Genomic DNA, 21333 nt, shown 5'->3' with positions numbered 1-21333 from the left:
AAAATAACCTGGCCATTTCTGTATTAAGAAGCACGTGTGCTGTGCTTCTGCAGTAACACTGTTAGATCCTGGGCTTTGTCATGACAAAGTACTGAAAACAGGTTATTCAAAGGCTTATCCTCTTAGTGTCAAACAACATTATGAATAAATACTGCAAAAAGTACTCAAGCTGACTAAGTTTCGGTTCCAATACTACTGGGTATTTATGCTTATGCAGTGCAGACTTAATTGTTCTAACAAGCACAAAAATCAAATGGAAAATACGAGAGAACACAAGCAGAAAATCAAAACCATTTCATTTTTCAATCCCAGTACTCAGTTTTTCATGGTGTTTTCCTAATACTTACACAACATTCTGTCCAATAAATATGAAGAAAGGGAAAAGTCAGAAGAGCCTTATTCCCTTCTTTGGGTAGTAGCTCCTCTTTAAACTGAACAAAGTTAGATTCTAGATGAATCATCTTCGGAGCACGGCCATAAGACCTACAAAGTTTAAAAACTGAAATTAACAGATGACACGTACATAGCAGAATACAAAAATGAACATGTATTTTGGGAATGAGGAATAAACTGAAACACTCTAGCACTAACTACCCTTACTGCAGTTTAGTTTTAGTTAACTAAAGTTTAGTATCACTTGCAATAAGACATGCTCCTTTCTGCAACAACAAGAGCTAGAAGCTTTTCAGCTTTCACTAAAATATTTGCTGTGTCTCTAGGACCTTTACAAGTAGAAAATTCCAAATAAGAAAATCTACCTATTATTATTATTTTTTTTTTCCAAATCAGAAAACAGTGGCCATCCCAAACTTTCTGCAGGAAAACACATCTAGTTTCATGTACGTTCTACCTATATCATCATTAAGAGGAAAGCTTATCACTCTCAGAACAAGGCTGCCAAAGCACATCAAAGCACACACCAAGACAAACCGAAAAACCACACAAGCGAAAAGAGAAACACAGCATTACTATCATTTTTCTTTAGGTGAAGTTCCCCAAAGCTGAAGTGTGGAACTGATCATCCTGATGTGCACAACATTTACCTTGCTTACCTAAGTTCTCTTTTCCTCTAGTCAGCTGCTGTAAGAGCTTCTCAGAGCACAGCAAATACATACCCTAGTCTAAAAACACACAATGAAATAACATCACAGATTAAAATGCAAGTTTACCTCCTCCATTCCATGGGTTCTCTAGGAAGCTGCTGTGAAAGTGTAGGATATAAGGAAGTAAATAAATTCTGATCTCCAGCACCTAAAAGTGAGAAACATGAATCTATCATCCTGTGCAAATTATAGAAAAGAGATTAGTAAGATATACTATTAATGTCTGTTGCTTCAATAAAAAGATGTAACTTTGTCTGCTATATGGAAACTGGAGTCTACCACTGAACTAGACTTCGTTAAGTCTCATGCTCTCACAATCTAATACAACACTTTGACAAGGCACATACCACATAGACTGTTACAGCTTCATATTACAATTTTCCACACAGCTACATAATCCATATACGAAAGAGAGTATCATACAAACAGCTGGTCCAACTCTAACCAAACAAAAAACTCCTTAGCCAGAGTCACTGGTTAATCAATATGTATTAAAAAAACCCTCAAGAATCTAGCCTGATGACTATTTAGACAGTGGTTCACATCCCTTCTGTAGCTGGGACTGCCATGAGAAAATTAGCATTAGCGTAGTTCTGTGCTTAACTGGGTTTGATTCCTCCCTTCCCATCATTATGGGGCTGCTGTTAATATGAAGCAGCTCCCTGACCACCATGTTCTTGCTGCCTTCAGAAAAATCAGGTCTGCTAACATGGTGCGGGTCCCCTGGAGCTGGCCCCATACAGAATCACACATCTGCGGTTAAGCTTTCATCACTTGGGCTTTGAACAACTACATTAAACGCAACGCCACAGTAGTAGCTACTTGTATACAAAATGGAACAAAACGTAAGGTCTACCATATGGAAAAAATGTATTATCAGTAGTCTATTAATATTCATTCTCAAATTCTCTTCTTTTCCTTTGGATACAGGGAGGACAAGGAAAAGACAGGCTTAAAAGTAAGTTCTTCCAGCTTCTGATGGTTACCAGCATCTTTGAGCAAAGAGACAGTAAACTCTGGAGTAAGGTACTTTTTCAGACATGTTCGAATACAAACGGACCAGTCAACCATACTGGCCAATGCATAATGCCCAAATAGTCCTTCATAATTCTTAAACAGAAGACTAGGCATTTGGCATCTGTCAAACAGACACATCCAAATGAGAAGGGAGTAAGGTCAAAAACATACTTACCACTGCATTTGATCATAACTCTAAAATCTGTTATGTCATGTGCACTCTATGAATCTGGGAGAATGAGCTAGCCCACACTAGTTTAATGATATCACTTATTAAATGTCTCATCCACATGTTGCCCTGACTTACTACAGCTATTGCTCCCTTCCCTGCACTTCCTCCTTACTGCCACATCATTCACTGGCTGTACTCTCTATTGAAGACTGCCAATTTTACTCTAAGCCCTTTATTTCCTCCTGTGGAGATTCTAGTCTTTCCTCTCCTCCCTCCACCCCACCCTTCCCCAGGATCATTGTCCATTTAAAATTTTAAGAGGCATATAGGCAATTCTGCTATTTCCTCAAGTTTTCCGCCTGTTTTCTATTTACAATCTGGCATTGTATAGCCCAACCTGAACAGAAAGATCTTCAGGGAGCCATGGCTGGAGGAGTACCTAACACCCTTTCGTCTCCCTTCCACCACGCAGTCTCATCTCCTGGCACACAGCCTGGCATTACCTCCACAGTAGCTTAGCATGCTTTAGTTTATCTTGGAAACCCTTTTCTAGCCCACTCACCTTTTCCCAATTTTCCAGTATGTGTTATTTTGATTACTAGCCACTACCATAATTCTACCACCACATCATTAAATCACCAACCTCAAAAGTCTGATAGTCTGACTGTCAGAACAAGCAAAACCAGCTCTTCTGATGTCTGACCACAATAGCTACTATTCTATGATACAATTTTCTAGAATAGTTAAAAAACAAAATACAAACAAAACCCCACTCTAATATTAGTGCTTTAGCCTTAAGTCTACAGAAAGCACTTTGTTCTTGACTCTTCACCTTCGTCCTGTGCTGTGAACTAAGTGTACCATGCCAAAGCTTATTAAGACTATAAACAAAGTCTAAAACGAATATTGAAGCAAGTGTTAATCATATTGTTAATGCTGTCTTATATCAAGTTACGTTATAACTTGATATAACAATCTCTCTATAAGCTAGGCCATAGAAAACAGTCTATTGATTTGAAACTCATTACTGCCCACAGAGAGTGAAAAATGGCTTTGTGATTTAGCAACATGATCACCACAGTAGAATGATAACTCATAAAGCTTGGAGCCTGACTGAAAGAATGAACCCTGTATTTTACCTTGGGAGCATAGCGAAGTGCACTTTCTGTACTGTACCCAAAAGTCATAGAATTATAGAATGGTTAAGGTTGCAAAGGACCTTAAGATCATTAAGTTCCAACCCCCCTGCCATGGGCAGGGATGCCTCACCCTAGACCATGTCACTCAAGGCTCTGTCCAGCCTGGCCTTGAACACTGCCAGGGATGGAGCATTCACTACTTCTCCAATGTATGCAAAAAGAAAGTTTCAGAATTCAACATTTCAAGTAAAAAGGACTACTCCAGAATACAAAGGACTAAAAAACGATAATGTTTAAGCACCCTGCTATTCTAGAAAATAACAGAAAGCGGTAGTGTTCAAATTATAAACATTAAAAAGAAAGACTTCTGGAGAAAAGGAAGAAATGAGAGAGCACGTTTCCTTTCTTTCCACATTATAAAGTTCAGAAGGTATGTCCTTTGCCACTTATCGAAACACTTGGCAAACAAATTCAGACAAACAGGTAGCTGTTCAGAAATCAAATACAAGGAAAGCAACAGAGCCTTCAGAAGGTTTTATGACAAGCCTAAATCAGACAGCTCAAGTTAAAAACATTTCTATGACCTTCAAAGACTTGATAGCTATCAAATTGACATCCAAAATACTAAGATGGCCAGGTCAAGCAAAAGAGAAACAAAACTTACTCAAATGAGTCTTGATTGTGAACCTGGTTGTAAAATCTCACCATGTAAACTAAGTAAAAACTATCTACCTCTTTTGTTCAAGGATAGGCTGCATTTCTATAGAGCACCTCATAGGCATAAACCTAATCCTGGGGAGAAATTCTAAAAACTACATTACCCAAGAACTGAAGCTGGTATCTAATGCCAAAACGCTCCTTGTTTAAATTGTAGATTAATGCAGAGGTGACTGTGCATCCTAGAAAGTACAGCTCCAGAAGACCACACGAATGTTCAAACTACTAATTTTAAAAAATTTATGCTATTGCTCCTACATTTTCCCTTTCCCCCTTCTTCCCCATTTGTAAAATGAGAAAAAAGGAAGATCCAGGGAACCACAGGCCAGTCAATCTCACCTCAGTGCCCAGCAAGATCACGGAGCAGATCCTCCTGGAAATTATGCTAAGGCACATGGAAACTAAGGAGGGGATTGGCGACAGCCAACATGGCTTCACAAGTGCAAATTGTGCCTGACAAATTTGGTGGCCTTCTACAACAGGATGACAGCACTGGTGGATAAGGGAAGCGCAACTGATATCATTACAACCGAACTCGTGTAAAGCATTTGACGCTGTCCTGCACAACATCTTTGTCTCTAAACTGGGGAGACATGGATTTTACAGATGGACCTAAGAAGACAGGCTGAAAGAGCTGGGGTTGTTCAGCCTGGAGAAGTCTCTAGGGAGACCTCATAGCAGCTTTCCAGTACCTAAACAGGGCTACAAAATATCTGGAGAGGGACTTTTTACAAGGGTATGTAGTGACAGGACAAACTGAAAGAAGGTAGATTTAGATTGGATGTAAGGAAGAAATTCTTCACTGTGAGGGCGGTGAGACACTGGAATAGGTTGCCCAGAGAAGCTGTGGCTGCCTCATCCCTGCAAGTGTTCTAGGCCAGGCTGGACAGGCTTATGAGCAACCTGGGCCTAGTGGAAGGTGTCCCTGCCTGTGGCAGGCAGGTTGGAACTAGTAAGATCCCTTTCAACCCAAACAATTCTATGATTCCTTCCTCTTTGTCTGTCTCCCTGACATTCTGGTAGATCAAGCCAATGCAGCCATCCTCCTTTACCCCTGCCTGGGACACTTGTTCTCTTGAAAATTCATTCAGGAATGATATGAGAACCAGAATGACCACCTTACCAGGATTCCCAAGAGAAACGTACTCTTTGCGGTAGCTGTTTGATACAAAAGAATCATAAAATACTGACTTTTTGTTGTCGCTGTTGTTGTTTGATGCCTGCCTAAAAAATGCTAAAATCCCCAAGAACTGATTTTTTTTTCTAACAGTTTCCAAACTTCCTGAAAACTTACAGGCTTTGCCACTGCAGTATAACCCACTAACTACGCAGGCAGTGAAAAAGAAAACTCCTGAGGCCAGCTGACTAAAGCAGACAAATATTTTCATTTGATACTAATGACAAACCCAGTCAACTGAGACAAAAGGCTTCAAATAACTTTAAAAAAAGCTCAGTGCTAAAACTACATTTTGGTGTGGTTTTGTTTTGTTTGTGACCCCAAACACCAGTAACTGCTAACATCTGTAATCACACTTCTGTTTCCACTGGTAAAAATTTCTGCTATGAATCTTTTTCATAATTCCCTAGCCTATTATAAGTGCATGCATCTGAAGTTTTGGAATGCTGGTGGGTGTATTGTATTTGTTTCTTTTAAATGTTTCTCCTTTCCCCCAGTCCAGATTCATGTTCAAAAGAGGTCCAAGTTCAAAACACAAGACAGCTTAATTGCTGTATAAAAATCTTAGCTGATTCACTGGTAGCCCGCAGATGAAAATCCTTTTTCTAAAACTTTACATCTTTACTTACTGCTCCACTACTAAATATGTAAAATAAAGGTTTAACACTAACAAGAATATGCTGCTGCTACTCATGACTATGTAAAACCAACAGCATAAGAACACCGTTCAAACTAATTTCTAAAGGAATCATCATGGCACTCAGTCCTAATTAACAAAAACTATTTAATACTACATGGGATGCTGTCATCTTGAGAAAAGGGAAAACAACATACAGGAACACAATCTTTCTGTGAATACACTACTTTTTCCACACTTACAAAATATCGTTGTCTGTTTGCCTAGAGAAAATGTCTCTAGAAGTTTTTGGTTAGATAGAATTTGGCTCGGAAAACTATTAACCTAAACTCTGTTAAAACTGTAGGGCTTTGCCAGTAATACAAATACCATAAATACAAGGCTAATGTATCTAGATAAAAATCCTGAGGACAATTAAGTTGCAGTACCGACATAAGAAGAGTAGTGAAAAAAACTGCATTTGCAATTGGCATCAAATATACAAGCTACATGGTATCCACCATTTTTATTCTATAGGCCAAAGCCTGTACTTACATTGAGAGTGCTGAATTCAGGGTTGTACCAAAATAGAAAATAACTACTGCTACAATACAGACTAACTCACAAATCTGAAAGCATAAATGTCTTTACCAGAAAAGCATTCCTTACAGAATACTGTCACGTTTATTTCAAGTCATTTGTTTACAAAACATCTCTGGTATGCAGTGTTCAAAGTACGTTTTATTCCAAACAAAACTCTCTCTTGGGTTCTCCCTTATTAAGAATAAGCCCTAAGAGTTAACAGGAGTATTTCACAACACAAATATTTACCTGACAGAGATTAATCTAAATCTTGTGGCAAAAAGGAAACCCTTATGTTCCGAGACACAGCGTCACTTAACCTTCACTCTTCCTTCATATAATCAAAAACTAGGCACCCCCTTGCAGATCTGCTTTCCCCTCATGTGCACCTGCTAGGTGGGGCAGTTATCCCAGACATCTCCAACTGTATGAAATCAGAACCACTAAATGAAAGAAAAACTGTATTTGCTGAACAGCTTCTAATATCGTGGCTCTGAATGTGTATTCCAGCAGACCAATACCGAGCCAACAATTCTTTCCCTGGAAGACCAAGCTTCCCCTCCTCATAAATCACTGGCAATGTAATGCTTAGAAGAGCTTTCCTTCAAGTAAGTGACTTTTGTTGAATGCATTTGTTTGAAATATTAGGGTCTCCAAGTGCTTCGTTTCTCTGGACAGAAAAAAAAAGGAAACTAAAACTGCTAAAGCAAAACGCATTCCCCATTAAAAGCAAATGTTACAGTTTAAAAATGGTAGCAAGTTGCCCTTACTACATTTACCAGAGAGGTCATCTCTGAGCATTTTTGCCTTAATTTCTGAATTAGTTTATCTCAGACCAAGCCATTCTAGTAAATATACTAGTGTCATGCTTGTTCACAGCACCAGAAATTATTCCTTCAGTACAGGAGCAATGCATACAACCAATACACAAGGTTCATCTTGTATCTGATTTGTAAATATGCTGCTACCATACTGCATAGTGATATGTCCAAAACATTTTGCAACCATGAAGTACACTCACTGTATAAAATACTATTTTCAGTACCAGATAATTGGGCTTGACTGAAATCTGATGAAATTTAATGTTCAGAATTTTCAAAATTTCCTTGCACAAAGATACCAAAGTTCTTTTCTGCATTTATCAAGAAAAAAGCAAGCCTGAGATAAAACTGTATGTACTTCAACAGACTGAAAGATATGCTCCTCATTCAAATCATACACAACAGTAAGGACTGACATACACCACCACCACCCCACACACAGAGACTCTCCAATTCCAAGTACAGGATAGAGTCAGTAAATCTAAAAAGCAGTCCACCACAGCCTGAACTGTAGCATAACAACAAAGAAGGCAAAGATATCCTCTAGATGCTTCCAATATGTATATTTTTCTGACTTTTAATCTGTAGTGAAATAGATTTCAAAAGACTTGGAGTAAGTGAGTACAGAAGATTCAATACAAATATCACTGACTTCAGTTTATGAACTGTATAAAAATGGAAAAAGTCTAAGTAAGACTTTTAAAAGCACATTTATAAAACAGTCTGGAGAAAATACATATACACATCAAGTTCCATAGCTACATAGTTACAAGGTTAGTTAGATATTTTTTCTAAATATCAACTCAGTCTAAGACCTTAATCCTCAATAAATGCTGACTTCAGAGTAAGACAACACACACACCTGTGTAATAGTTTCTATTTCACAGGCCCATAAAGCATTCCCGGCATTTTAGTGATAAAGTGCGAATACACAGTTTGTTATGTCATCAATAAAGATACTTCTAAGAAGTCATGGGTTACTTTTGTTAAAAAACAAAGCAGAATTCTCTATGCTGATCTCATTTACCTTACTTCTTTAGTAAGAACATTATAGATGTACTTAGAATAGAACAGGCTATTTCAATTGGAAAGAACCTACAGCGATCATTTCATCCAACTGCCTGTCCAATTCAGGGCTGTCCAACAGCTAAAGCATGGTGTTAACAGCATTCTCCAAATCCCTCTTCAACACTGACAAGCTTGGTGCACCAACCACCTCTCTAGGAATGCTGTTCTAGTGTTTGAACAGCCTCTTGGTAAAGAAATGATACCTCATGTCCAATCTAGTTCACATGCTTAAGTGGCCTTTGTGTGCAATCAACTCTCCATACATGTAAGGGCATAGGACCTCATATTTTACACCAGGACCAGCATGCACACATCCCAGCTGCCTGCTTCTGACACCTAAAAGAAATAATTCACCACTGGAAACACACGATCCAGTTTGTTAAATAAACTGCCTCAGCAATGAAACCAAAGCACAGTAGTTAAATTATAAGGTCAGTAGGAATCCATCAGTGGGAATTTCTCCTCACCACAGAGGATACCTTACTCCTCGTGACTTCTCCAGCCCAGATCAAAACTACAAAAAGCTCCCTGGCAAGAAGTTTGGGGTTTAAGATTTATTGTCATATTTGAATCCCTTCCCTTTAGCACCTGTAAGCATGTCATTCGGTTTTGCTCTCTACTACAGCCCTGAACCACAGTGACAGAAAACCAAGTTTATCCACTGCCATCAAAGGGAGTGGGGGGTACACTATCAGTAAAGAGGCAAAACCGGACATCAGAGCCCCTCGTAGGCTCCGTGACCCCCACCGGCACCCCTCCAACACGGCCGCTCCCAGCCTCGCCCCGCTGCCGCCTCCCCGCCGCGCCAGCCATCCGCACAGCCCCTGCGGGCCCGCCCGCCGCCGGACACCGCCCCGGGCCGCCGTCCACCCGGGCCCAGAGAGGGGCACCGGCCAGAGCCGCCCCCCACCGCCACTGCTCCGGAGAGCCATTGCTGCCTCCACCCCCTCGCCTGCGACTGTTATCGCCTGTCTGGTGGCGCGGGCCGCACTCACAGGTAACGATGGGCTTGTTCTCCATGGTGTAGATCACCGGCGGCTTCTCCCTGCCCTCCTCCTCGGCGGCCGCCGCCGCGGCGGGGTCCATGAGCAGGCGGGGTCCTCAGCCCCGGCTACCCCGCCCGCCCGGCGCCATGGAAACGCCGCCGCAGCTCCCCCCGTGCTGGGGGGGCTGGGACGGGCCACTCCGCTCCGGGGCCTGCTGGTGCCCCCCCCCCCGCCTCCCCCCCACCCCCTTCCCCGCGTTCCCGCAGCGCCGCTCCGGAGGGGAAGCCGGACGAGCTCATCCGCTTCCTGGATCACCGGCTGAGCATTACCGCTTCCGGGAGAGCGCCGCCGCCGGGGCCCGGCGCGGCCGCCCGGGGGGTAACCCGGAAAACGGGTGAAAGAAAGGGGGAACGAGGGACCAGGGGCGCCGGGCGCGGCTGCTCCGTGTGGGTGAGGTGCAGCCCCGCTCTCTTCTCCTCAGGGATAGGGAAGGGGCGGTCGCTGAGGCGCCGCCGGCCCGTTCCGCCCCGCTCTGAGCTTGGGGCAGCCATTCCCGGGCGGGGTTGTGGGGGCCTGCCGGCGATCGCGAAGCTGCAGGTGGCCGGAGGGAACCCCAGGGGACTGGGGGGGAGGCTGCCGGTTCCCTGAGGAGACTACAGGACAGAGCCCCCCTGTTCTGCCCGGTTCGCTGATACCCGGCGGGAATCTCCATTTAAATGTGTTACAGGACTTCCGTGAGGTTCTGGTGGGCAGTGGCCCATGGCCTGTAAGGTCAGGGAGGGGGCCTGGCTGTGCCGTGACCGACAGTGCCAATGCCCTACGACAGACAGGTTGGGGTGGTTGCTCTGGGCCCAGAAGAAATGGGTTTGTGTGACAGGTGCGTTACCAGTTTTCACAAGTGGATTTAAGCCTCTCTTTACCACCTTTGAATAATCCCCGGTGGCAGCACTGAGAGCTATTTTCTTCTTTTCTGCTTACGTAAAGAAACCCCCATGGCAGGGGAGTTGGAGCTAGATCATCTTTAAGGTCCTTTCCAACCCAAACCATTCTATGATGCTATGACTCTCTAGCGCATGCTTCAGAGCCTAGGTCATTCCCATGGCTGTTAGAGCCTACAGCTCAGCTGGGTCAATGGGAGTGAGTGCATTAGGGGTCATATTTTCTACTGACCTCAAATACTTTAAGCAGTTCTGTTGCAGGCCATCTTCAAAATGTGCTTTACAGATCACAGGGAATCAGGCAACAGATGGATGACCTTATAATTCTCTAGTTACATTCTTGGAGCATGGAAATCATCAACAAGAAAGGACAATGAGTTGTGTGTACGGAGCATGACCTTGGAGGATTATAGGGAACAGGAAAGAGCACACAGCATGGGCCAGTGGCTCAGTGGCAGTGAATGAGGCGTAAGTGCACAACTGGCTCATGCAAAGGAGGCACAACCATAAGTGTATTTCCATGCCAGAGCAATGCATAGCAGTTTGAGTACATTGGTGAATAAGGCCCTTAAAGTTCAAGGGTTTATACTGTGCGGTTTTAAAATGCATAGACATAGTAAGATACTGCACTTCTGTTGGCACTTACTAGTTGATTAGGCTTCAGTTCTCATAAAATTGTCCCTTGTTTTGCTGTACACTGAGATCCTATTCCATTGTTTTTAATAAATCTATTGTTTACTTTGGTAATCTGCAGTTTCTTCACAGTCAAGAGTCCTAAACTTAGATGATTTAAACTTACTATCTCAAATACAACTAAATAAGATACAGAAGTGCATACTGAAAGTAGTCTACCGCAATGGGTAAAAAAACTAAACACTGCATACACATGGAAAACCAGATGTAATCTAAGGTAGGACTATAAATAATCTGTGCATTCATGACTCTGCACAGTGACATTGTGCTGAGGTGGTTTGGGTGTTGTGTTCAAGTATTTCCAGAAGTCAGTTCGTTTAGATTTGTCTTTCAGCAAAACCTTACCTGGGTTTTCCTGGTAAGGGAAACCTGGCTCCCTTATTTGCTGGGCTTAAAATGTTGCAAAAATAATTGCAGCATCTTTGTAGCATGTTTCATTCCGCGCTGCAGATGAATATTCGTGTTTTATCTCTACTATTTTGCTTTGGGGATTAATGGTTGTTTCCAATTCTTGGAGTATTTTCTTCAGCTTTTACACAGAATTCTCTCTCACCTTGGTTGTAATAAGGCTTGTTTCTTTGGCACAGATACAAAATTGCTTACAAGGCCAAAACTAAGAATCTTATGCAGCACAATAAAATGTTGTATCTGATTTTTCAGGATTAGGTGAGCAGCTGGACACTAAGACTTTTTCATTACTTTTTTTTAGTGCTATGAATCAAGATGTGTCATGGCACAATTTTGTTTAAAAAAAATTTATACCATTTATACATCATTTTACAGTATAAGTAATAACTGGGTGGCAAATACGTAATTTACTGAAACAGAAAAACACTGTTGTGTGCATGTGCAGAAAATGATAAATTCCTTCCAGTAAACTCCAAGGTAACTCATGTCACGCATCTGTCAAATAGTCTGTCCTGCAAGGTCCTAAACAACACAAGGAAGGAAAGCAGACAAACCCAAGTCAAATAAGCAGGAATCTCTTCCAATGATCTCCCCTATAGCACTATAGAGTGCTTGTCCCCTTTCTCAAAGATTAGAGCTAAGGTCAGTAGTTCATTGGAATTAAAGTTTTAATCACCACAGAATTTCATATATATTCAATCACCTCTCACTAGTTGTTATAGCATAGCTGTAGTATTGCAGTATATTGTAGTATTTGCAGCATAGCTGTTTCTGTTAAATAAAGTCCTAGCCTTGCTAGCTGTTTTTATAGGAAGTGAAGCAAATACATCTGCATTTGTAGTTTATTCCCAAACCATCTTATCCAAACCACAAAAAAAAAAAAACATATATATACATTAACATAGGCAAGAAGATCTAAAATACTAAGGACAACTTTTCCCTTTGTTCTCAGGTGTTTAATTGCCAAAAACACTTGAAAGTGAATTTGATTTGGGAACTGAAATTAACTGGTCTCTGATGGAAGTAGAGAAGTACATCTGTTATAGCAAACTATACAGGAAAAAAAAATAAAGCACTTGGAAATCAGAACTTTGGCAATTAGTGCTTTTACCTTGCATTTTGTAATGAATGGAGGAAATTCTGGGGAAAATGTGGGAAAGGGAAAAAGGGATCACTTGAATTGCAGTTAAAATGTTCCTCTTTACACCAACGTCTAAAATGCTCTTTGTCTCTACTGAAATCATACATGTCTTAAGTGAACATTAATTTTTTTATCCACAAGACCCAATCATAGACACAAGGCCACCTTGGTGCTATCATTCTCCAGTTTTTCAACATGCTTAGCAAGATAAAATCACATTCATGCATACAACATTCTCTTCAGCAAAGCAATTAGCAAATTGTCTTCATCATTTCAGTTTGTTGGGTATCAGACGCCTGAAGCTTTTCCCTAGTCACATTAGCAGAGGAGAATTATACCTGCACTTCAAATGATGAATCAGTGAGAGAGGAGGAGCTGAACTGGAGGTAGTTTATAGCCACCCAGAGCCTGGACAAATGCTTCTCCTGAGTATCAGCATTATCATTTCTATTACAGCAGTAAGCTCACTGGCCAAGTAGGTCACCACTGGGATAAATCTTGACTTCGAGGTGCAGTAAAGGGAAGGTGCTGATTAATGTAGGAGGCATCTATGTGACTGGATGGAAAGACTGCATAGATGTTATTAGACCAGGAAGAGTATTCCAAGTCTGCATGCATCTCAGCTTCCTCTGAATTTCAGGTTGATGTGGACAGAAATGCACAATAATCTTTCCTTTCAACAGTACTGCACAGCCTAGCTTCTGTACAAAGCCATCAGAGGCATACTGGCTGAACATGGCCATAGCACATACCATTGACTTCCTTAAGTGGATGCGTACAGGAACAGGGATCTGGATGTGTGAGAACACGCTAGCAGGAAAAGCAACCTCAGAAAAAATGGTCCCTTGTCTGAAACAAGGTGCACAAACTCTCTTGTTACACTTGAAAATGTAGACTCCACTCTTCTGGCTAATTTTAACTGCACCTCACCAACTGTTTCAACAGCTGATGCCTATTCTTCCAACTTTTACTTTGTATATGCACTCAAATCTTGCAGCCACAGCACTTTCTGCTCATTTCACCACTTCTCTCTGTAACAGGATTTGAAAGATATCAGAGAATTTAAGATTTCCACCATCAAAATTTTGCAGTTACAGTTGTTAATGTTCTGCTCTGATGTTTCTTTTTGCTGATGACTTAAGAGATTTATACAGCCAATAGTCACTGCCATCATGCAATCCTGTCAGGATAACATGAATCATAGAATCATGGAACAGTTTGGGTCGGAAGAGACCTTAAAGATCATTTAGTTCCAATCTCCCTGCCATGGGCAGGGACACCTTCTGCTAGACCAGGTTACTCCAAGCCCTATCTAGCCTGGCCTTGAACACTGCCAGAAATGGTGCAGCCACAACTTACCTGAGCAACTTGTGCTAGTGCCTCTTAACCTTCACAGTAATTTTTTTTTTTCCCAAATGTAATCTAAATCTACCTTAAATTTAAAACCATTCCCCCTTGTCCTGTCACTACATGACCTTGTAAGAAGTCCCTCTCCAGCTTTCTTGTAGACCCACTTTAGGCACTGGAAGCTGCTCTACAGTCTCCCCTGAGCCTTCTCCAGGCTGAACCAGCCCAGCTGTCTCAGCCTGTCTCCATAGGACAGGTGCTCTAGCTGTCTCATCACCTCTGTGGCCTCCTCTGGAGGAATCATGTTACATGGCTTGTTTTGGGTTAGGCTAGTTTCATGAGCAGTTTCTGTGGCTTTTGAGAACTCTCCCTCCTGGACCAGGAATGAAGTCTGACTTGAAAGGTGGGCATTGTTCCAGAGAAAGAAACGGTTTCAGCTCTGCCATATATGTATATTGTACACATATATTGGTTAATGTAAACAGAAGGTTAAATTTCTTGTTGTCCCCTTCTGTCATATTTCATGTGTTGTGAAGCACAAACCCACATGGCACAGGTATCAAGCAAAAGGAAGTCAACATACCCCACACGTTTCCCTGCTCCTGAATTTCCTTATTTTTCCCCCAGCTCTTCTATTACTGATTTGTTGAAATTATATTCTCTGCAAGGCAGGATAAGGAATTTCATTCTCTGTAAAATATTTAGCACTTTAACTTGACCATAATAAAATAGCTGTAGTTCTAAGTGCAGTATCAGAGATATTAATGTGTTCAGTAACTGCAAGAGGAGCAGCAGTGGTTTGGGGAGGCACTGCATCCTCTTTCTCAGGTCTCCCAAAGAGCTGGAAGGTTAATTAAACCCTGGCTCATTGTTATAACACTAAATCCTAAAATACACTGTCAGTCTTCAGGTCCCTACTGGGACAGCCCTTGTTGAAATTCTTTCAGATACTTAAGCAGCAGGAAGAAGGAAGGAAAGCAGTTAAATTGTATCCCTAATTGCCTTATGTTTTGCTGCAATGTCCATTACAGGGGGAAATTCACGTTTGAAAATCTTCCTGCTGATTCTGAAGATGGTATGAACCATCCTATTTTGGGGAGGCAGAGAGAGAAAAGAAAGATAATAGTGTTGAGGAAGGGAAATGATTCCCACCAGGCAAGGGTGTGATAGGAAGAAAACAAAAATGCCTACACCAGATTTTGATCAGGACAAAGATAAAACTAGCAGTGTCACCAGTGTAATTTGATTCCTTCTGTCCAGTTTTGCCTGACTGCCTGGTAGCCCTTAAGATAATGGAGGCCCCAGAGTATCACGGTAGATCCTAGGATTCCAGGTTTTGCTAGCAGTAACGGTCATTTATGTAAAATTCCTTGTGCCCTCTAATCCATATAGTCCACTGTTCCTATTTGGTGACCTCCAAACAAAGATTTTTCATAATAACATTTTTTTCTGTTTCACATAGTGGGCTGGCCCTGGCCAGCAGCCGTACAACTGCTCTCTCACTCCTCCATTTTCGGTGGGGCAGGGGAAGAAAAGAAGAAGAATTAAAGTGAGAAAATACATGGGTTGAGATAAAGACAGTTTAATAGGTGAAGGAAAGAGATAAAAATGAAGCAAAGGAAATAGCATCTCCCGCAAGCAGACCAGTGCCCAGCCAGTCTCTGAACAGCAGGCATCTTGGGAGCCAAAGCCCTCTACCTTAGTTTTGACTGTCAAGCATGATGCTATGGTATTACAACTCTCAAAAACCCTACTAATCCAGTGAAAATGCTACCAAAAGGCAGCTTGTTTGAGCTGTCAGAGGCAGCTTCACCTTGCAGGCATGAGGAGAAAGGCATTTGAACTCACAGATGAAATGCTGGGTATGTTACAGGTGCTCTTATCCACCTTGGTAAAGAAATTCAAAATATGAAATTTTGAGTGTGAACTTGAGTGTGAAATTTTGAGTATGAAAGTATGAACATCATTATCAGGATGATAATATGTCTAATGGTGCAAACAACTGTTCTTTCTCCTCCTATGCCGCATGAACAAAATAAAAGGAGGAAGAGGAAGACACTAGCTTGGAGGCTCTTACTCCAAGCTAGTTCTGAAGACCAGAGTAATTCAACCCTGTCATGTTTGCAGCTGAGACACCACTGTACTTGCCTCCTTTTCTTCTCCCCTAGCAGGTCATTTATATCCATTTCCTGAGTCACTCAAGCTTATTTAAAAACTAACTAGTAATAATGAAGTGATCCTAGAGCCTTTTACAGCTCTGCAGAAATCCAAACAACTTCTCAGTGCTTCCAGCACAGGCAGAAATGAGGTCAGGTGCCAGCAGACAGAGAAGGCTCCTGGAGCTCCTGAAGCTCTGGAGTATTCTCAGGATGTCAATCCTGGACCAGAACAGTAAAATAGGAACACTTCAACTGCCAGCAGAGAAGCACTAGGGCTAATTAGCTGGTCTTCAACATCAAGATCCAAACCAACAGCATCCAGCACTCTCACCAGCAGGTCATGAATGCTGCTTCTCTGTGTCACCCGCTGCTGAACGTGCTCCCTTAGCAGCTCCCTTTTCATATCATCCAGCCCTGCTGAGTATGCAGCCACAGTAGCTACTGTGAGACAGTCAGCTTTTACTGCATAGAAATTGAATGCACTTATCCTAGCTCAAAAGAAAGAAGGCTTGTATGTGGAGTTTCATTCTCATTTACACTGAGTTTGAGTGGGAGAGAGCCCAGTGTAGTTTTGAAATTCTTCTTGACCCTGAAGACCTTAGAAGAAAAGGGCTTATTTCTTGTTTATCTGGAATGTTATATTATCCTGAGAGAAGGAGTTAGAAGCACAGAAAGGTAAAAAGTTGAACACTGCCTGTATTTTGGGAAAGGAGGAGGTAAGACATGGTCATGAGATGTTTCCACAATCAACTTAAGCAGAGAGGCTTTGATACCACCCACAAGGAAGGTGACTGCATTGCTAGAAATGTGCAACCTGTTCTGACCTGCCACAAGTGCATAGATAGACCAGGATTTATTTAACCCATATCACAGCCAACTGAGTTCATAGCTCAGGAGGAAAATCACTGTTACTTAAGTTGCTTTAGCAGCCACACACTGCAGTTCATGCACTTGTACACCCTTAGCTGGAGGCTGTACAGACCAGGCAAAAGGCAGCCCTTCAGCATATATTCACGACTCTATTCATTTTCACTTCATACACTTTAGAAGTACACATGTGTGGTCATTTCTAGAAGTCCCTTTAGAAAACACATTGTGGGAAACATTAATAAACTTAACCAGCTAATTATGGTTTTGCATAAGTTTACAGACATACTGTAACAGAGTAGTTCTGGGCTGTTTCTTCTCTTCATTTATGCTCTTGCTTAGGACTAGCTTCTGAAGAGTGTGGGTGAAACTGGTAAGAACTAGAGACCATAAAGTTTATAATTTGATTTTTTAGGCAATAAACATCTCTGTCCATTGTACCAGCCTAGGGAAGAGCTCACACGTCCAAGGTTTAATTAAAAATTGATGGAAGAGGAGAGGAGGGAACCATTATTTAAATACTCTGAATTCATCACGGGAAAGCTCATTTCAAAATTACCATGTCAAAAGCTATTAGTTATTAAGTAAAATACCGTATTAATTAGAAATGAGATTCCCTTGCAAGCTTACCTTATGCAGGTCCTCCCTGGGTGGCAAATGGAAATACTACAGGAATAATGAAGTCTGAAGAGGCTCAGAAAGCCATCGTAAGCCTAGAAGTAAATATTCAGATAAGAATCCCCCACTTTAGAGTCCTAATTTCTTTTCCTGCATTCTGCAGTGGCATGACAGGTATAACCAAACTCATCATCTTGAGTTTGGATAGAGAGGACAGCTTTTATGCATGCACTGGGATGTTGTTACGAAGATGTCAGATGCTTTTATGCATAGGAGCAGGGGTGAAGTGTGGATTTTGGCATCCAAAGCATTCAGAGTGAGTCCCATTAGGAGGAGACTTTTTTCTTACACCACCATCAAATGGTAAGATGCTCTGTTAGCACTAGCCTTCATTTTTGAAAGCCTTATACCCTAAATGCCGTGATAGCAGTGACCCTCACAGAAGGTTAAACTGTCAATTGACACCTCTTAATTTCAGTGCATATGTGATTTCACAGAGAAGGAGGACTAAGCAACCCGAGACACAACAGTACCGTATGTTTTGAGATCATAAAGGCATCCAGGCAGCACAGGCTTTTTCTGTCACAGGTTTCTATTTCAGGATTTGATCCCATTAGACATTGACACTCTTAGTAATAAAGCTATGGCAGCTGTAAAACGAAAGGTAACATTGACAGATAGGAGAGAAGGGACAATGAGATCTCTTATCAATTCTTGCTCTGACCACCACTGCCACCCAAATAATAAACAGTAAATATTTCTAACAGATGATGCTACTTACATCCAGAGCCCTCTAGCAGCACTGCAAGCAGGTCTTCACTACTTTTAACACTCCATTAGTATTTTTCAGCTGTTCCTGAAGATGGAAAGGCACCATGAACCTTGCCATAAACACCAAATTGAAGCTGAGTAAGACTTAAGCTTGACATCCCCCATCCCATGCCCCAAATGAGTTGTTGGTAAATAAGAACAAGTTTCTTCTTGTGAGTAAAAGAACACAATTCTATTATTTCATATTTTGAAAAGGTACTATATGAAGTTATGATATTTTGTTTTACATTTTGAGTTGGAGCATGAACTGTTTTGTCACAGGTTGCACACCAAGTGCTTTTCCTTGGGAAGGCCATTTGCCCTTCTGATGGTGGATTAGCAATTCTGTCCTTGCCTGGGGGACAATCAGAGGAGATCTAGGTGTACTGATGGTTTGGGTGCCACTTCTGAATCTGTGCTGAAATCTCAAGAGAAGCCCAAGGGAATTAAACACTTGACTTCCATCAGACTGAAAAGGAAGTCATGTGCCTAATCCTATTAGTGCCTGTGAAATTCCCAGACCTAATATTAGCTCCAGAGGTTGCTGCACTGAGAGATCTCTTTGAGAGTAAAAAAACCCACCCATATTACCTCAGTGCAATTTGTTCTCCCTAACCACGTTATCGCTGTGGAGTTAACAGCAGTGATTGATACTCCATTATGTGCGGCACTTAATTTAGATAGGCTAACTGCTTTCTTGTATGGCTTCCAGCAGAAGAGTGCATAGGCTCAGGAAGTAACAAGTTTTCAGGTTGCTGCAGTTCTGGGCTGGGGGTAGTGGTGAGAATGATGTTTGTTCATACCCATCTGACAGGGAACTAACCCTGGTTTGAGCAAATTTCCCTCCCCAAAAATACTGGGTTCCATTCTGCACCATGTGGTTGTGTCTTGTCAACCCCTCACAGATGCAGGTTATTCAAAAGCCCTTTCAAGGAAGCATTTCTTAGCAGTTTGAGAAGGTCTTCTCCATCCTTTAGTGAACCATTAAATTAATCAGATAAGAAACACAGGATTTGCCAGGCAAACTCGTGGATCATGTTCAGTCTGTGAGTCTTGCTGTGAACCTCCCTGCTAGCAAAGAGAGCAAGCAATGCACAAATACACACCCCAGTCACCGCAATGGTCTGAACAGGCTTTAGGTCAAGTAAACTCATTGTCTTAAATGTCACCACGTAAATGAAAACGTTTGATGGGCAAACAAGCTGCAGGCCTCCATTCTGCCCCATGAGCGGTACCTGGCTGGATTATAAAGTGGAGAGCTTTGGTCAGATGGAATAAAGTGCAGCATTGTTCTTCTTTCTAGAAACAACCATGAAAGAGCTCACACTTCCCAGAGTGATGGGGAAATACAAATGTCAGGGGAGAGCCCAAACCACTGCCATGAGAGCCTTCATGGACTGAGAGAAGCAGCCTGCAACAGTGCAGTTGGGTGGTTTTGCATGGTAAAAGTCTACAACTGAAAGATGCATCTTCCAGCCCTAATCTTGACATACAACATTGCTACAGCTGATTTAAAAGATAGGAAAAAAGGAGAGTGTAGCACTCTCTTACCTTTGACAAGGAGCTTTGAGCTGTTGGGAAGCACAGGAGAAATAGCATTTTCCTGAAAACACGTGTAGTTTGTAATTCATTGCAGCCAAGGTGGGAGATTTATACATGTTCTTAAACCCCACCTACTTTCTTACGCTGATTTTCCTCATAAATGAAGCAGCCACTAGTTCATAGCCACTTGTAAATTCATTGAAGAAATAAATAAAAGAGATGTCACAACTAGGCCACTGCTGAATTCAGCTTTTGCAAATGTTGCCCTACATCAGCAAGATGAAAACAAAGGCAGTTCACATTGTAAGTGCCAGTAAGAAAAGAAAAATAACCTGTCATCAGAGTCAAATGTGCTCTGTACCATGTTCTTCACAGTCAGTCCCCTGGAAACCTACCCATTATAGCCTTACAGTTATGTGTCAGTCTCTGTGCAGAGGCATTTACCACAGATGACAACCTGGTATCTGCTTTTGGTAGTTTGCTTTCTAGCAAATGCCTTGGAGAGCAATGTGCTTTGCCTTTCAGGCAGTGAGCAGGAATGTCTGCTCCAGCCATGCTGCCTCAGGTGGTGCAGCTCAAGCCAGCTCACCAATCCTGCCCCTTTGGCACATGCCTTCGTCACAGCAGGAACACAATAATGTTGGCATTATAGGGGATTTATATATATATATATAATGTAATATATTGTTATCATACCATATATCGTGTCTTGAGATGGTATTATCGTAGCTGACCAATAAACCCCTCTGAAGGGAAGGTGGCTGAGTGAAGATTGGTAAGAGGGATGTGCCTGTGAAGCTCAGGGAATACTGTAATGTGTGACTGAGCACAGCTGTTGCAAAGCAAGCTGACTTCAGCTCAACACAAACACACGTGAAGGGTGACCTTTGTTTTAGATGAAGAGCTATCAACAGTTGAGTGAATTGACCCATGGTGTAAAAATCTTCCAGAGTTAGGCAGACCACCATAGTGGGAATTAAACATTACACCCACCCTGTGGGTATCTAAAACAACCCAGTCAAAGCATATTGGACTCTGACATAGACATATATATATAGATATATGTTCATGGATGTGAATCCATAGAATAGCAAAATCCAGAAGGGTATTTAATTAACTCATAACAGTGTTATTAAGCTTATATTTACCTATAAAAAAAACCCTGTTATATTTACATAAAGTTTTGTTTCATAGATGCATTCAGTCTAACAAGCCTCTCGGGAACAGATTACAGTTTTAGATGTACAGGCTGTCTTCCCAAATGTATTAATGCAGTATTGGAACTTTCATTGCAAAAGGGTGAACTAAGTGAGATTAAGGAATCTAGAAGAGCAACCCCTACAAAGCGCCACCACCACCACAGTGAACTTCCTACTGTGTCTGCAGTTTAAAGAGAAGTTGTATAAGAAGCT

The 21333-nt window shown here is 41.7% G+C and overlaps 1 protein-coding gene and 1 long non-coding RNA gene across 3 annotated transcripts in view; both read right to left on the bottom strand.

Moving 5' to 3' along the window:
* TRAPPC10 (trafficking protein particle complex subunit 10) overlaps positions 1 to 9641 on the bottom strand; it is a 44893-nt gene extending 35252 nt beyond the window's left edge. For both annotated transcript variants that reach the window (XM_065677067.1, XM_065677068.1), the window contains exons 1-3: positions 9408 to 9641; positions 1170 to 1251; positions 348 to 483 (exon numbers count right to left, since the gene is read on the bottom strand). In XM_065677067.1, coding sequence (XP_065533139.1) covers positions 348 to 483; positions 1170 to 1251; positions 9408 to 9498 — 309 coding nt within the window. In that variant the 5' untranslated portion in view covers positions 9499 to 9641. The remainder of the gene's footprint in view (positions 1 to 347; positions 484 to 1169; positions 1252 to 9407) is intronic.
* A 2189-nt stretch (positions 9642 to 11830) lies between these two features.
* LOC136012619 (uncharacterized) lies at positions 11831 to 18425 on the bottom strand. Its single transcript, XR_010611857.1, has 4 exons — positions 18351 to 18425; positions 18103 to 18219; positions 17582 to 17664; positions 11831 to 11959 (listed from the first exon to the last, which is right to left on the bottom strand). It is a non-coding gene; the product is annotated as an uncharacterized LOC136012619 (long non-coding RNA).
* Positions 18426 to 21333: the final 2908 nt, after the last annotated feature.

The sequence above is a fragment of the Lathamus discolor genome, chromosome 4, assembly GCF_037157495.1.
Source record: "Lathamus discolor isolate bLatDis1 chromosome 4, bLatDis1.hap1, whole genome shotgun sequence".
NCBI lineage: Eukaryota > Metazoa > Chordata > Aves > Psittaciformes > Psittacidae > Lathamus > Lathamus discolor.
This window is presented reverse-complemented; position numbering and strand designations above follow the sequence as displayed.